This window comes from Myotis daubentonii, chromosome 15, assembly GCF_963259705.1.
Source record: "Myotis daubentonii chromosome 15, mMyoDau2.1, whole genome shotgun sequence".
NCBI classification, from domain to species: domain Eukaryota; kingdom Metazoa; phylum Chordata; class Mammalia; order Chiroptera; family Vespertilionidae; genus Myotis; species Myotis daubentonii.
The window spans coordinates 46,217,491-46,234,990 of NC_081854.1; the positions used below are offsets into that span (position 1 = coordinate 46,217,491).

The window sequence follows — 17,500 nt, forward strand, 5'->3', positions numbered from 1 at the left end:
TCCAGGCCAAGTGGCTGAGAATCAGCTGTGTCAGCAGTGAGAGAACTTCTGTCCTCTAGGGAGGTGCTAATCTAGCCTTTGCCTGAGGCTATCCGGCAAATGCCTCTGTGCAGGGCTTGGGCGGGGCGGGTCGCACAGGATCAACAGGGTGGGCCGGAGAGAGCAGTTATGGCGGCTCTCAGTCCTGTCCCCAGGGGCTCTGCCTCTCTGAGTCCCAACACCCGCTGCAAAGCTGGGAGAGAAAGCTGCACTCGCTCTGACCGAAGCCAGACAGTCCCGCTTCTCCCGTTTGAGTCTGGGTCCCTAAAGACTCACCTGGATCTGGAGCTCAGAGTCTGCGACTCCCTCCCGATTGAAAACGCCAACCGCGCCCTCCGCCGCCAGCCCGCTCCGCGCACTCCGCACCTCAGAATTTGACTTCAGCACTGCGCCTCCTCTGAGTGTCCGTGTGCGTTTCTCTTTCCTCCTAGTTGTAGGACTTCCACTCAGCCAGCGTTCCTGTGGTTCTGGGTGATGTCCCTTCCGTTTTTTGGTTTCACTTTTGAAGTAGTTGTTCAAAGCAGCAAACTCCGGCGTTAACCTATGTCGCCATCTTGGTTCTCCCGCTTATGGGTTTTCTTAATCTATCCTACATAATAAAAGTCTAATATGCAAATTGACCAAACGGTGGAACGACTGGACGCTATGATGCACACTGACCACCTGGGGGCAGAAGCTCAATTCAGGAGCTTCCCCCTGGTGGTCAGTGTGCTCCCACAGGGGGAGCACTGCTCACCCAGAAACCAGCCTCACAGCTGGTGAGCACAGCGGTGGTGGTGGGAGCCTCTCTCGCCTCCATAGCAGCGCTAAGGATGTCTGACTGCCAACTTCTCCCAAGGGCTCCTGGACTGCAAGAGGGTGCAGGCTGGACTGAGGGGGGACCCCCCCCCCCCTGCACGAATTTCATGCATTGGGCCTCTAGTCCTATCTAATAAAAGAGAAACATGGTAATTAGCGTACGACCGCTACCCTTCCCATTGGCTAATCAAGGCCATATGCAAATTAACTGCCAGCCAAGATGGCGGCTGGCAGCCAGGCAGCTGATGCGAACAGGGAGGCTTGCTTGCCTCAGTGATGGAGGACTCCAACTTTCCCCGCCTGGCTTGCCGGCCTCTTAGCTGCACTCTAAGCAACATTGTAACAATTATAGAAGCTAAACAAAACCACGGGCTTCAGCCAGCTGGACTGCAACATTGTTTCAAATACAGAAGGTAAACAAAGGCCAGAAACCTGCTTTCAGCAGCGGAGGCCTAAGAGCTGGAGCCGAGCCTCAGAGCTAAAGCTGGCCCAGAATAAAAAAAAGGAAAAAAGGACAGGTTTGGAGCTTCAGTCACCCGCCAGCCTGAAAACGGCCCTCAGCCCCTCACCCAGGCTGGCCAGGCACCCCAGTGGGGACCCCCATCCTAAAGGGTGTGTGACCAGATGCAAACAGCCATCATCCCCTTACCCAGGCTGGCCAGGCACCCAAGCGGGACCCCCACCCTGAAGAGGGTGTGACCTGATGCAAACAGCCATCATCCCCTCACCCAGGCTGGCCAGGCACCCAAGCGGGACCCCCACCCTGATCCAGGACACCCTTCAGGGCAAACCAGCTGGCCCCCACCGTGCACCAGGCTTCTATCCTATATAGTAAAAGGGTAATATGCCTCCCAGCACCGGGATCAGCGTGACAGGGGGCAGTGACCAAACTCCCTGATCACCCTGTGGCTCTGTGTGTGACAGGGGGCGGGGCCACAACCTCCCTATCCGCCCTGCTCTGTTCGTGACAGGGGAGATCCTCAACCCCCTGATCAGCCCTGCTCTGTGCGTGACAGGGGCGAGCTCCCCAACCCCCTGATCACCCTGCGGCTCTGTGTGTGACAGGGTGTGGCGCCCCAACCCCCTGATTGGCCCTGCTCTGTGTGTGACAGGTGGGAGCTCCCCAACCCCCGATCGCCCTGCGGCTCTGTGTGTGACAGGGTGCGGCGCCCCCCCCCCCATCGGCCCTGCCCTGAGTGTGACAGTGGCGGCGCCCCAACCCCTTGATCCTCCCTGCTCTGTGTGTGACAGTATGTGGTGCCCCAACTCCCCTATTGGCCCTGCTCTGTGAATGACAGGGGGGAGCTCCTCAACCCCCTGATCGGCCCTGCTCTGTGCGTGACAGGGGGGAGCTCCCCAACCCCCTGATGGGCCCTGCTCTGTGTGTGACAGGGGGGAGCTCCTAAACCCCCTGATCGGCCCTGCTCTGTGTGTGACAGGGTACGGAGCCCCAACTCCCCTGATGGGCCCTGCTCTGTGCGTGATAGGGGGTGGCGCCGCAACCTCCCTATCGACCCTGCCTTGAGTGTGACAGGGGGCGGTGCCCCAACCCCCCAATCGGCCCTACCCTGAGCGTGACTAGGGGTGGCATCGCAACCTCCCGATCCGCCCTGCTCTGTGCATGACAGTGGGCGGCACCCCAACTCACCAATCAGCCCTGCTCTGAGCCCGACCAGGGGCTGCACCTAGGGATTGGGCCTGCCCTCTGCCACCCGGGAGCGGGCCTAAGCCAGCAGGTCGTTATCTCCCGAGGGGTCCCAGACTGCGAGAAGGCACAGGCCGGGCTGAGAGACCCCCTCTCCCCCCCCCGAGTGCACAAATTTTTGTGCACTGGGCCTCTAGTATATATATATAAAAGCCTAAGCAACTGTGATGACTAGACAACTGGACTACTGGCCCATAGCTATGATATGCACTGACCACCAGGGGGCAGACGCTCAACACAGGAGCTGCCCCCTGGTGGTCAGTGCACTCCCACAGCCAACCTCCCACGGTCCCTCCCCCTGGCCAGCCAGCCCCTATTGGCCTTGATCACTGGCCAGGCGGGAGGATGGAGGGATGAGGAGAACCCATTGTGCATGAATTCTTGCACCAGGCCTCTAGTATATTATATTTTCTCTGCTCCTTTCATACCACCTACCACACCCTCTTGTCAACCTCATAGAGTAGGTCTGGAGTTGATGATGCTTTTCCTTTTCAAGGGATAGGAATTTAGCATAGTGGCCCTAAACCAAGCTGCTGCTGTAGCCACTGTTACTAAATGAGCTGTATAACAACAATCTGTTTTTAACCCTAAGCTGCCTTTCCCACACATACATAATATATCTATTTACACACAGAGACTTAATTGTGTTTGGAAAAATACTGGCTATCAAATGATAGTTTCAACTGAAGATACATTACAGCTCTGATTTTCTTGGAAAAGCTTTTAACTTTATAGCACTGTGAGGAGACAAGGAGCTGAGGTGTTGCTTCTCTGCACAAATCTTTCCAGATGCTCAATAACTTTTATAGCCATAGGGGACTGTATTAGTATCCTATTGCTGCTGTAACAATAGTAGTGGCTGACAGTTCTCGAGGACAGAAGTCCTAAAATCAAGGTATCAGCAGGATGGTATTCTTTCTGAAGTTTCTAGGGAAGAATTTGTTTTGTTGCCTTTTTATAGCTTCTAGAATCCACCTACATTCCTTGACTCATGGCTCCATCCTCTATCTTCAAAGCCAGCAGTGTAGCATCTTCCATTTTCTTGGCTTCTATCATCACATTGCCTTTTCTGACTTGACCTTCCTGCCTGCCTCTTACAAGGATCCATGTGATTGCATTGTGCACCCCCCATAATTTAGGGTAACCTCCCCATTTCAAGAGAGTTAATTTACTCATGTAAAATCCCCCCGCCCCTTTTTTTAGCCATGTAAAGTAGCATCTCACAGTTCTGGGGATTAGGACAGGACATCTTTGGGAGGCCTTATTCAGTGTACTACAGAGATTGAGTTTTCTTCCTTTGGGTAAATCTATAAAATAGATAAATCATTTGGGAATTGAAAAAACACACACAGGAAGTATATCTATTTTCCAGCGAAACTGAGGTGATGGTGAATCCTGAATTGACTCTAAATAAATTTTTTGGGTTTTTAATTCTTCAGTTAAAAAAATTTTTTAAACCATTTATAGTTAGAATTAAAAATCTAAAAAGTCTATGGTAGTTTTGTCAAAATAATTGTATAGTTTATTTTTGAAGAAAAGTATTCAAAATACTTCAATTCTTATTTTAGGTCTTTGAAAATGTAAACATCTGTTGTTTTTGGTGGAAGTTTTTGAGCTCCCATACACGGAGACAAAAATATCTCCCATATTTCCTTGAGTCACTAAGTAGGAAATGGTTCTTTCGGATTATTTCACTAGTTTTGATAAATCAAATGGCCACATTATTACGCGTTTTTCTAGAGTACCTACTGCTTCAGTCTGAGAAAGCCTTCTACCTGGTAGATATTAAAGCCTGCATAAAAGATGTGCCACCCAGGATCATCCTTGTGGGAAAAAGAAGTGGCTGGGGGTTCGGTGGAGGTGTGTACTGGTCTGTTGGCCGTGGCTTTGGGTGAGGCAGGAGGGTGGGTGTGCTTTGGAGAGAGCCGAGATGGCAGTTGTGGCCTTCAGACAGGAGGTACCAGTCAGTGCCTGTGTCTTCCTCTAGGGCTGAGCCTGGGCCTTCCCTCATTGCAGGCCTGCAGGGCCCCTGACTCACTGCAAGACAGAGGTCCCAGGTCTATAGCTCCCTAAAACCAATGCATCTGACCACTCTCATGGTGATGGGGCAGGGGATTGGGGTGCTTCCACTGCCAAGGTAGTCACTACCCCAAATGGGACAGTACCTGTGGCAAGAACAACATGGGTTTGGAACCCAAAGATTTGGGTTCAGCCTGGCCAGTATGGCTCAGTGGTTGTGTCGACCTATGAACTAGAAGGTCACGGTTCAATTCCCAGTTAGGGCATATGCCCGGGTTGCAGGCTCGATCCCCAGTGTGGGGAGGCAGCCGGTCAATGATTCTCCCTCATCATTGATGTTTCTGTCTCTCTCTCCCTCTCCCTTCTTCATGCTGTACCTGAAGTCATTTCCTGAGTCATTTTTCTTTGAAATTGATAAAAATATACTATATTAAACAACAACAAAATACTTAAACAATAAAGATTTGTGTTCAAATCTCAGCTCTGGCACTTCTCAGCTGTGTGGGCTGATGAGCAAGCCCCCAGTCTCTTGGTGCGGTGGGTGGGTGGAGTGGCAGTACTTGTTGAGCCAAACACTAGGGTTATCCTGGTGCTTTCCCAACAAGTTGCTACATTGTAGTCAGTTACTGTGTTGCATGTGGCAAGTCCCCATGCTCCATCTGAGGATCCAGGAAGGGAGGGAAGGGAGGACTACTGTGCCTGGTGTGGATATGGATCATGAGTCAGGGGAAGCTGGTGGACATGCTTGGGCACATCAGGCTCAGTCTGAGCCAAACCTGGAAGGATGGTTGTCACTTTGGTCCTCACAGCTGAGCTAGCTGTTCTTCATCTATGGCCTTCAATACACCTGGGGAGCAGCCTCCACCAGGAGCCATAGGGCCTTCTGCACCGAAGCCTGAGGAGAGGCCTTGCCTAAAATAACCTTATCAGCCTGCCTCTAGATGAGGGAATGGGCATCGGTGGGGAAATGGGCATTGCTGTGCTCCGGAGTCATTTCCTGAGGTCAAAAGATTTGCATACCCACCAGCAATAATAAAGCCCTTCCCACTTCTGGGAATGAGGAGGTAGAAGTTGGGTTAATGCCTGGAGCATCACCACGTCCCCTGACCCAGGCAGTCCCAGTGTCTCTGGGGAATTGGGAAGGTGAGAACAGAGCCTGGCTCCAGGTCCAGGCCGTGGGGCTTTAAAACCAGCCCTGAGCAGTTCTTATGATAGTTTTCTTGTGACTTGTTGGGGAGATACCTGGAGGGGAGCAGAAGGGGTTTGGGCCTTGCACCCAGAGCCATTCAGCTGTGGCCTGTCTTCCACTAAAGGCCTTTGGGGGGGAATCTTCATTTAACCAGAGGGTTCCTGGCTGAGGATATGATGGGTTAAGATACGTAAGGCTTGGGATGGATGCTGTGATTATGAGGCCCACTGGTTCAGATGCAGGGCTGAGTTTAGGCTCCAAGGTCTGGTCAGCTCCACCTTTTCAGTCACACTCTCTGCCTCCCTTGTTAACCCTTATCACGCATCTGTTCTCACCCCGACACCTTTGCTTAGAGCCTGCCCACATCTCTTCAACCTTTGTTTCTCCTACCCATGCCACTTGAGAGGGGCAGGGTGTCATTAAGCATGTTTACATGGGTCTGCTGCTTGGACACTAAGGAGGCAGCAGAGGCTGGGAAGGTTACTGGGAGGGGCTGCCTTGGGGAGTAGACCTGCCTGCCAGCCTCAGCTTGTCTGCCCTGTGTGGGTCCTGGGCTTGCCTGGGCCCTGTGGGCTCCATTTCTGTTCCTTACCTAGCAGGCAGGTAGGCCCCTGAAGCATACATTGTCCTGTTCTACCTGCATTCATACCTTTACCTTTACTTCTCCCTCCTGGAATGACCTCCTACATTCTCTCCCCTGTATAAAACCTGGGTACACATTAGAGGTCTCACTTCTCTCATCATTTCTATTCAGCATTGTATTGGAGTTCCTGGTCAGTGCAGTAAGTCAGGAAAAAGAAATAAAAGGCATGCAGAGTGGAAAGGAAGAAATAAAACTGCCTTTATTCTCAGACATTGTATTAAAATATTCTGAAGAATCTTCATAAAAGCTACCAGAACTAATTGGTGAGTTCAAAAGTTTGCAGGACATCAGGTGAATATATCAAATATTAAATATGTGTATGTGTTTAATAGTGTTATTGAGATAAAATTTACATATCATAAAGTGCATCCATTTAAAGTGTACCATTCAATGGTTTTTAGCATGTTTACAGAGTTGTACAAATGATCATAATCTAATTTTAGAACATGTTTATTATTCCAGAAAGAAACCTTGACCCCATTTCCCCAGCCCCCAAAATATTTTGTTATAATAGCAAGAAACAATTGGAAACTAAATTGAAGTATTTAGAGATAAATTTATCAAAACATTATTGAGAGCCCTACCCGGTTTGGCTTGGTAGATAGAGCATCGGCCTGCGGACTGAAGGGTCCCAGGTTTGATTCCGGTCAAGAGCACGTGCTGTGGCTCAATCCCCACTGGGGGGTGTGCAGGAGGCAGCCAATCAATGATTCTCTCTCATCATTGATGTTTCTATCTCTCTCTTCCTCTCTGAAATCAATAAAAATATATTTTAAAAAAAGACATTGTTGAGAGCCCTGGCCGGTTTGGCTCAGTGGATAGAGCATCGGCCTTTGGACTGAAGGGTCCCAGGTTTAATTCCGGTCAAGGGCATGTACCTTGGTTGCGGGCACTTCCCCAGTAGGAGATGTGCAGGAGGCAGCTGATCCGTGGTGTTTCTCATCGCTGTTTCTAACTCTCTATCCCTCTCCCTTCTTCTCTGTAAAAAATCAATAAAATATATTTTTTTAAAAAAACATTGTTGAGAGAAATTAAAGAAGACCCAAATAAGTGGAGAGATGTGCCATATTCTTGGGTTGGAATAATCAATATTATTAAACTATCTATTCTCCAGATTGACCTATAGATTCAACACAGTTCCAGTCAAAATCCCAGTAGAAATTGAGACATTGTTCAGAAAATGAAAAGATAGGCCATAGACTGGGAAAAAATATTTACAAAACACACAAAAGAATTTATATCCAAGATATATTTAGAATTCTTACAGCAATAAGGTACACAACCCAATTTTAAAAAAAGGTTAGCCCGCCTGGTGTGGCTCAGTGGTTGAGCATCGATCCAGGAACCAACACTAGTTTGATTCCCAGTCGTGCATGCCCAGGTTGTGGACTCGATCCCCAGTAAGGGGTGTGCAGGAGATAACCGATGGATGATGTTTCTATCTTTCTTCCTCTCTAAAAAATCAATGAAGACATATAATTTATTTATTTTTAATATATTTTTATTGATTTCAGAGAGGAAGGGGGAGGGGGAGAGAGATAGAAAGAGAATTACCGGTTGGCTGCCTCCTGCAGGACTCCTACTGGGAATCGAGCCTGCAACCTGGGCATGTGCCCTTGACTGGAATTGAACCCGGGACCCTTCCGTCAGCAGGCCAACACTCTATCCACTAAGCCAAACCAGCAAGGGGAAAACATAATTTTTAAGAAGTTAAATATTTAAACAGTTCAATAATTTTCTAATAAACCAAAGGTAAATAAGTATATCAAAAAATACTTAACATCCTTGGTCATTGGGAAAATGCAAATTAAAGCCAAAATGGTGTTAAAAACCTATTAAATTGGCTAAAAGAAAAAGAAGAAAACAAAGACAACTGACAATATCAAGTGCTGATGAAAATGTGGAACTCATTTACATTGCTTGTGGGAAAGCAAGCCAGTATAGCCACTTTGGAAAACAGTTTGGCAGTTTGTTATCAAGTTAAACATGTACTTATCTTATAACCCAGCAGTAGCCACTTCTGGGTATTTACCCAAGAGAAATAAAAACATATGTCTGTATGTAAAAATATGTATTGGTTTTATTCATAATAGCCAAAATTGGAAATGACTCAGATGTCATCAACTAGTGAATGGATAGACAAACTGTGGTATATCCATATAGTGGCGTACTACTCAGCAGTAAAGAGAAACAAAATACTGGTATACCTAACAATGTAGATGAATCTCAAATGCATTATACTAAATGGGAAAAAAACTAGTCACAAGATACTCTATATTCCGTGATTTTATTTCTATTACATCTGGAAAGGCAAGACCATAGGAACAAATCAGTGACTGCTGGTAGGTGGAGGGGGATTGACTGCAAAGAGGTAGGAGGAAACTTTGGAGTGATGGAAATGTTCTATATCTTGATAGTGGTCGTGGTAACGTGTCAGTATTGTTAAAATCTGTTAAAACTTACTTGAACTGTCAGTTAAAATGGGAGAATCTCATTATATGTAAATTATATTTCAATTAAAAAATACTTTTTTCATCAGTTCTCGGCCTTTTGGCTAAGGTCAAGTATAAAAACATTTTTTTTTAACCCACCATGATACACCACAGAGCTCATTTCAAGCCCCCTCTCCTTGAGAATTTCCCTGACCCATTTTCTTGTTGCACGGACTTCTAGTAAGTCCCTTCCAGGTCACTCATGTGGTTCCTGCTAACCACAGCTTGGGCTGCTTCTTCAGTAGGGCTGCCTCAGCTCCTCAGGGGTAGTGAGCTGCTGGACTCACTGCTCATTTGGCACAGCCAGACCCTGTCCACAGCCGCTCTGTGAGAGGCCAAGAATGCTGACTGAGGCGGTGGTGGCAGGCTGGGGAGAGGAGTTCGGACCTGGGTGAGCTGCTGTGGCTGTCTTGCTTCTCTCAAGTACCTCTACTCAGCTGTGACTGCTCTCTTCTCCCACAGGTTGGGATAAACATTCCTACGGTTACCATGGAGATGATGGGCATTCCTTCTGCTCCTCGGGGACTGGTCAGCCCTATGGTCCCACATTCACCACAGGAGACGTGATTGGCTGCTGTGTCAACCTCATCAACAGCACCTGCTTCTACACCAAGAATGGCCACAGCCTTGGTGGGTACATAGGGGACTTTGGAAGGTTTGCTCTGTGGAGCCACTTTGGTTGGTGAGAGGCCCAAGGGCAAGCTTTAAAGCCAAAGCAGTGTTATAGATCCTCTGCTGAGCTCTGGGGAACTGCAGCCATTTCCAGGCACTGGAGCCTGCAAGGTGAAGGGAGGGTAGCATGGGCATTCTCTTTGTTAATCCATCCATTTAGGATCATCTATCAAGCCCAGGTTCAGGGCTGAGAGAGCAGCATTGTCGTGGTCATGCTCCTGGCCTGTGTGATATTTGTTGGAGCAGGGTTTGGGTTTGGTGAGAAGTTTGAGGGTCCCAAATACATACTTGATTGGTAATGGTTTGCATGCCCCTGGCCTGGGCCCAGACTTTGGACTGCCCTTCTGGCACTCAGGGCGATGTTTGCTGTGGGGCAATATTGAGGGCTGTTCTGGGTCAGGAGGCAAACAGACAGGCTGGAGTCAGATGGGGCCAGGTCTCTTTCAACCTGTTTATGGTTAATAGCAACCTGGACAGACTTAAATTTAAAAAGGTCCTTTTGGCCCTAGCTGGTTTGGCTCAGTGGATAGAGTGTCGGCCTGCGAACTGAAGGTTCCCAGGTTCCATTCCGGTCAAGGGCATATGACCTGGTTGCGGGCTCAATTCCCCCAGTAGGGGGCATGCAGGAGGCAGCCGATCAATGATTCTCTCATTATTGATGTTTCTATCTCTCTCTCCCTGTCCCTTCCTCTCTGAAATCAATAAAAATATATTTAAAAAATAAATAAATAAAAAGGTCCCTTTGGTGAAACTGAGAAGGATGGACTGATGAATGTAAGGGCCAACAGAAGAGGCAGGTAGCCTGAGGCAAGGCAGTGGTGATGAGTGCAGGAAGTGGGAACAGGGGTGGCCCGGCAGGTCTTAGTGACAGATGGGGGTGCCTTAGCAAGAAGGGCAGATGGGAAAGTGGCTGGATTTGTGGTGATATCAACTGGGATTAGGAACCCAGGAGGAGCAGCAATCCGTGGAGGGTGATGGGGCCCTGGAGGGTCCCTTGGAAGAGCAATCTTGTACACGTGTGGAAATTTAGGGTTAGAACTTGAGAGAGAGAGGCTGGCTATCCTGATGACTTGCCTGAGGACTGACTGGTATTTGGCCCTGAGTGAGAGGAGCCCTTGGCCAGAGTAGACCTGCGGTGGTGCCTGACGTCTGGGCCTTCCTGCCTGGGTTTGCAGAGATCTCTGATTTGGCAGAACCATACCAGCCATAGGCCTTGCCAGGAAAAAAGTTGGGTGTTTTACTTGGAACTCAACTCCTAGGAGAACCACTTCCCTTGGCTTAAGGGGCAGTTAAAAGGGGGTTGCCACTCCCCACAGCCCTTCTGTGGCTTTTCCAGGAGCTGAGCCCAGGCAGAATCAAGGGACCTGTTGGAAATGGGGTTTGCTGGTGGCTGGGCTGAGTGATCAGGAGCCAGCATTCCTCAACAAGGCAGGCAGATGCCACAGTCCAGAGTGGGCATCGAGAGCATTGCACCGGCGCTGCCTAGGTGACTCAGGAGCACATCAGAGAACCTCCTCTGAAATTCATGGCCACCTTGCTACAGTTGCTGATATCCTGCTGGTGAGGAGCTAGCAGCTGGAGGAGAAGGCCAAGGTCTCAAGATGGCTCCTCACTCCCCACTTTGTTCTCTGACTTCAGCTACTTTCTGGCTCTTGGTTTTTCTGCTGTCACAGTCCCAGGGGTCACTGCTGTGGATTCTCAGTCTTGGGTAAAGAGCACCCTCTGTAGCCAGGCCCAGTCCCTTCTGCTCTGGATTCCTGCCTTCTTTATTCTTCCAGCTTGTCCACACCTTGGTCCACCTGGCTGTAGGAACCACATTTTGAGGTATACCCTGCTGTCTCCTGTGTATCTGCACCTCCCTCTGGGCCCTAAATGAGTACCAGGGTCTATGAGCTCTTTGTCTGTCAGGTCCCCAGGCCCATAAGGAGTTTAGGGCTACCTTAATGTCAGTCCAAACCCTCACACTGTTTTTAAAAAGTCATCTTCCTAGTGCATGCTTTGTATAGACCCCATGCAAGACCTCACATAATCTTGTTATTAGGGATATATTGTCTATTTTTTCAGCCTGTCAAGATCTTCTATGGTCATTTTGTTCTATCTCAAAAATTCTTTTCAGCATTGCATTAACCTAAAATTTGATAAATTTGTTTATGTGTATTTTTATTAAGATATTAAAAAATTGGAAGATAACCAGGGTAAGACTTGAGCCCTTTAGCTTATAGCTTGTTCGGGGTAGACACCAACCATTCAAGAATCACTTTATGTTATTTTGAAACTCATATTTTTCTATCTTGTCCACAAGGATAGTACTGAGACCTTACTAAAGATGATATCACCTGTCCCCTGCATTTTCTAGATCATGAAATTTAATAGAAAGGCAATGAACTTGGAGTGATAGACTACTTGGTGACTCTTCTAATGACCTTGTTTCCTTTTCACAAGCCAGCTTATCAATAAATGTGCTTCAGAATCTCACCCAGGATCGATGAACCAATCACTGCTCTCTAACCTCAGAACCTTTTCCCCTTTAGAGAAGAATGATGTTTCCTGGCCTCCCCCTTTATTTCATTTATTTTATTGTCCTCTATCACAGCGCTCTCCCTTTATGGCATTAATCAGTTGTTTGTGTAATTATTAGTTGCATGCCATCTCTCTTGCAGAACTTTTAGGGCCAGGCTTGCAGCTGGTTTCTTAGTGCCTGTCAGAGGCCGAGCTCCTGGGTAGTCTCAGCAGATACTTGACAGATGGGTGAATGAGCAGGCGAATGGAGGCAGGAGACTGATGGCTCATCCGCCAAGTAGTTGGTGTACTAGTACTTGCAGCGTCATTTTTATCCAGCTCTGTGCTCTCCCATCGGTTTTGTTGTTGTTTTTTTAATTAAAATATACTTGTATTGATTTCAGAGAGGAAGGGGAAGGGAGAGAGAGAGATAGAAACATCAGTGATGAGAAAGAATCACCTATTGGCTGTTTCCTGCATACTCCCCACTACCCCCCACTGGGGATCCACACCGGCTGGGCTTTCACAGGTTCTTTATACCCTCAGTCTCATTGAACCCTGACCTATGTCTGTTTGTCTCAAGGCACTTCTCATCAAAAAATTAGAGTGTCTTGTTTGTATCCTGGACCTTTTCTTGGACCTTCTTCCTGTGGGCCAGCCCAGATGTTTTCATCACAGTGGCCTTGCAGAGGCTCCCAGAGATCTTTTCCAGTGTAATAGGGGGTGGAGTTGCCTCTGTCCTCATCCTCCTGGAAGCACTTCAAGGTCTTGTCCTTCCTGAGTGCCATAGACAGAGCTGGGTAAGCCTGGGTAGGCCATTCTTTGCCCAGAAGTGTGGCAGTTGCCTCACCTGGTGGCACAACTGCAGTCAAATTGTACACAGACCTCATAGTTCATGAAGCAGCTTTTCTTCAGATAGACAGGTTGTTTTTTTTCTCTTGTTAATCCTCACCCTAGGATATTTTCCCATTGATTTTTAGAGAGAGTGGAAGAAAGAGGGAAAAACAGAGAAACATTGATGTGAGAGAAATACATCGATTGGTTGCCTCCTGCACGCACTCCGACCAGGAGAGGAGCCTGAAAACGAGATACATATCTGGGACCCTTCAGTCCGCCCACTTATGCTTTATCCACTGAGCCAAACTGGCTAAGGCCAGATGAGCAGCTTTCACAAAGTATCTCAGTTTCTCTCTTGAGGTATCAGAATTAGTGTTACCCTCTTTTTTTCAGTTTGCCAAAGGTCACACTACAGATAACTGATGGAGCCTGAACTTCCCCTTCTTCCAGTGTTCTCTGGGCCTCCTCCAGGAGCAGGGGGTACAGCAACAGCAGCCTGGCCATACTGAGATCCATGCGGGCAGCTCCCACGCAGACCTGGGAGGTGGATGTTGGGGTCTCCTGGGTTCAGAGGAGCTCCTAGATTTCATTCTGCCAGCTTTGTGACTGCTCACTCTGCCTGTGGGGCCAGAAGTGGCCTCAGGTAGGCAGATCATGGAGTTTATGAGCTTCATTCACTGCAGAGCAAAGTAGTCCCACAAAGAATGTAAACAATCTCTCTACACCTTGATTTTTTCATCTGTAAACTAGTGTCAGAGAGAATGTACACTTTCCAAGGTTGTTCTGAGGAGTAAATGGTTTAGAGAGAGAGGAAAGGAAAGGGAAAGAAAGAAACATCGATGTGAGAGCGAAGCATCAATTGGCTGCCTTCAGCATGCCTCCTACTGGGGATCAAGCCTACAACCCAGGCATGTGCCCTGACCTGGAATTGAACCAGCAACCTTTCGGTCCACAGGATGATGCCCAACCAACTGAGCTACACTGGCCAGGCCTAAATGGCTTATTGTTAAACACTGAGCCCAGTGCCCAGCACAGAGGAAGCATGTGATATGCGTTGGCTAGCTGGCAGTATTCTGGCTCCAGGTTTCCTGGGAGACGTATGGTTAGAGCCTTTCGGGGCTTCAGTTTCTTTTCTGGGTGCTGTTGGGAAAGCAGACTAGGACTTCTAAGGAGTCAGTGGTTTGAAAACCTTTCAGGGCAAGGGCTCAGGAGTTTCTAAAAGGTAGTAAGAATTTATCTAAAATTTTTAAAAAATGGGAAGGTTATGAGTCCTCAGGACAGTCTCCTTTGGCTCTGTCGCTTTTCAATCTGTAGAACATGAGTGCTTGGGTGGATAGTCTGAGGCCTCTCCTGCTCAGGCCTGCTCATATATTTGGGGTCCCGTTCTCCTCCACCCTCACTTCTGGTTCAGGCTGAGGTCCCTGGAAACACAACCTCTTCTCTTGACAGGAGGGTTCAGAGGGTACACAGGCCAGTGTTAAGCTGGGCTTTGTCGCCTTGGGAAGCTCTGGGAACTCTGGATGGGTATGGGCTGGAAATGGGCAGCCACCACCCTCACTGTCTCCAGTGCTGACAGCTCTGGATGATTTTGGAGTGTCAGACTAGCACTGAGTTCAGCCCTACCATTTCTGCTAATTTTATGACTATTGGTTTAGCCTCTGAGGTTTTCTTTCCTCATTTGTAGAATAAGGATAAGAAAGTCTGCTTCCCAGGGTTGGTATGAGGATCAGATGAGTTAATGAATGGAAAAAGGGCCTGGCATATACAGTAGGTTTCCATCAATATGTGTTGGGTCAAGAGAAGGATCAGGCCTGGAAAGGCCTCAGGGGTAGATCATTTGGGTTTTAGTCTTTTCTAGTGGGCTTTTCCTGAGAGAATGGAAGCACTGTAGACAAATATTTTTTAATGTTTTTACTGATTTTGGAAAGAGGAAGGAGGGGAGGGAGGGAGAGAGGGAGAGAGAGAGAGAGAGAGAGAGAGAGAGAGAGAGAGAGAGAGAGAGAGAGAGAGAGAAACATTGAACAGTTGCCTCCATCCAGTACACACCCTGACTGGAAACTACGACCTGGATATGTGCCCTGATCTGGAATCGAACTGGTGACCTTTTGGTGCACGGGACAACTGGCCAGGGCCAAATATTTAAGTATCGATTTGACGTCACTTCTGGCTGGGCCATCCAGCAAAGGGAAGGCCAGGGTCTAAAACTCTCAGGCCCTAGCATGTGCTTGGCCTCCATCATAGGGTAGATGTGGTGACCAGCCCCCTCCCCAGCTATGGTGATGGACCGCCTGAGAGCTCATAACTGTTTCTTTCCCTCCACAGGTATAGCCTTCACAGATCTCCCGGTGAGTATTACCATTGGTTCGCCCCTCTTTGGGCTTTTGGGGGCTTAATTATGGTGGTACCAGGAAGTGAAGGGTGTGAAGTCTCCCCTTTCCTCACCCAGGGATATGGACTGTGTTGTCTACTTGAGGGTACCAGTAGGGGGTACCTGCTTGCCTTTCTCCAGTAGCGAGGGCTGGTCTTCCTCCATGACTCTTACCAGGTGCAGTGATTTGTGGCATTTCCAAAGACAGCTGGGGATTGGGGGGAGATGAGGGTGGCCCCATGGCTCAGATGGTCTGAGCCAGTTCTGTGACTTACAGCCAATGGATTGGGGTGCAGAGTGTAGAGAATTATTCCTGAACTGTTAGGTCCCTGTGAATTCCATCAGAGATCCCTGAGGAAAGCCAGTGCCCTAGGGAACTTGAACCTGCTACCTTGCATCAGCCAGGGAGGTGAGCTTTGTGGGGTTTTCTCTTCTTGGAAAAGGGTGAGGTTTCCTGCTGGCTCAGTTCAGGGCTCATCCTCACCTCCCGCAACCCTTTATTAATTGTCATCATGGGCCTCATCCTGTGCAGACTTCCACCCAGATGCTGGGAGCCTGGCTCCCTGCTCTGTTTGCCCTGGCCGTGTTCTGGAAGGAGGAAGGGTTTGCTGACTCCGGTGGCTGCTTTGGGATCCTGGGGCCTTGTGATCTGCGAAGCCCAGACGGCAGCACCAGGATCCTGTTAGAACCTCTTGTCTATGGATCAGAATCCTTTCCTGCTGCCTGAAGGCCTCAGAAAGGGGCCGTGGTCCTAGGCAAAGTGAATAGACAGGAGGAGAATCCTGACTAGGGAAGAGTCTAGTTGTGGAGATGTGACATGAAACAGCCAGACATGAATGTGGTCAGTAGTAGTGGGGCGCCACAGGGGGCACCGAGTGAGGGAGTGGCCGGGCAGAAGCTGGTCATGGCAGGGGATAGATAGAAAGCAGGGAGCCCCACACCCATGGAGGGACATGCCGAAACCTCAGTGGCCTGAAGATCCTCTTTATGAGTCTGACAGGAAGGGCAGTGGCTTCTCTTTGCACTTTGCCAGCGTTAGGGGGTTTAAACCACCTAACTCCTTTCGCCATGCTCTCCTCTTCCTCCCCTCCTTTCCTGCCTCCCCCTGTCTCTTCCTGCCCCCTCATATACCCGTTTTTTGTGGCAAAAGGATCCTTGTTCCTGGCTCTTTCTGAGAAGAGCTGTAACCCATGCCTGCAGCAGATCTTCACAGACACACACATCTTCAGGGTCATGGAGCCCACCTGCCTTGCTGTGCCCTGGCTGAGTCCCGAAGAGGGGCCCTGAGCGTTGGGCTTTGGGGAACACCATAGCCTCTGATGTAGGGAAGGAGACTCCATGTGGGGCCTGGCTTGCTTTGCTTTTGCTTTATCCCTCAAGTTTTGGGGACTAGTGTCTGGTAGGGAGGTGGGCAGAATGTGGCTCAGCGCTGCCACCTCCAGCCTTGCTGCAGTTCTCTCACAGCCAGAGCAGCAGCCTGTGGGAGCCAAGCCGAGTGTTCTTGCTCTGCCCCAGAGGCGAGGCAAGGCCTGCTGCCCCACTGCCCTCACGGCCTGACTGACATTTCATTCTCCTCCTCAGGCCAACCTCTACCCCACCGTAGGCCTGCAGACACCTGGGGAGATTGTGGACGCCAACTTTGGGCAGCAGCCCTTCCTGTTTGACATTGAGGACTACATGCGGGAGTGGCGTGCCAAGGTCCAGGGCACTGTCCACTGCTTCCCCATCAGTGCCCGGCTTGGCGAGTGGCAGGCGGTGCTACAGAAGTGAGTGCCCTGCTCCTGCCCTTACCCACCCCTGCCCCATCCCAGGGGCCTCACTGTCCTGTAGGCTCTTATGAACTCAGTGGGTAGTTTCCTTCCTGAAAGCTCTCCCAGATGACTCTGCCTGCTGCTGTTCTGCTTCCCTCTTATCTGATGGGTGGCTCTCATTCAGTTCTCCAGATCTCCTGTTAATTAAACCTTTTTCCCCCTGCCCCCCACCTGGATCTCATGGCTCCATATGTAATATCACCAGCAGGGCTGTTTTGCCTCCCCGGGTGATTCTGCAGAGGATGTCCTAGGATGCCATCTGGTTTCTTCCTCTGTAGATTGATTTTCACCTTAGGGAGTATCTGTCATGCCATAATTCTGGCCTGAGGTCACTTTTCAGGGTCAGCATCCAGCTAAGTCCCAGGCATCCATATCAGTGGTGGCAGGAAGACAGTCTAGCCAGCTCTTGGCTGATTAATCCCCAGGCT

At 49.2% G+C, this 17,500-nt stretch overlaps 1 protein-coding gene across 4 annotated transcripts in view; it reads left to right on the plus strand.

The window, feature by feature from the left end:
• The window catches only part of RANBP10 (RAN binding protein 10), a 60,041-nt gene that overhangs the window by 31,930 nt on the left and 10,611 nt on the right, over positions 1-17,500 (plus strand). For 2 of the 4 annotated variants that reach the window (XM_059667730.1, XM_059667731.1), the window contains 3 exons: positions 9,348-9,515; positions 15,216-15,238; positions 16,843-17,027. In XM_059667730.1, coding sequence (XP_059523713.1) covers positions 9,348-9,515; positions 15,216-15,238; positions 16,843-17,027 — 376 coding nt within the window. The other 2 variants (XM_059667733.1, XM_059667734.1) reach the window with 2 other exon arrangements.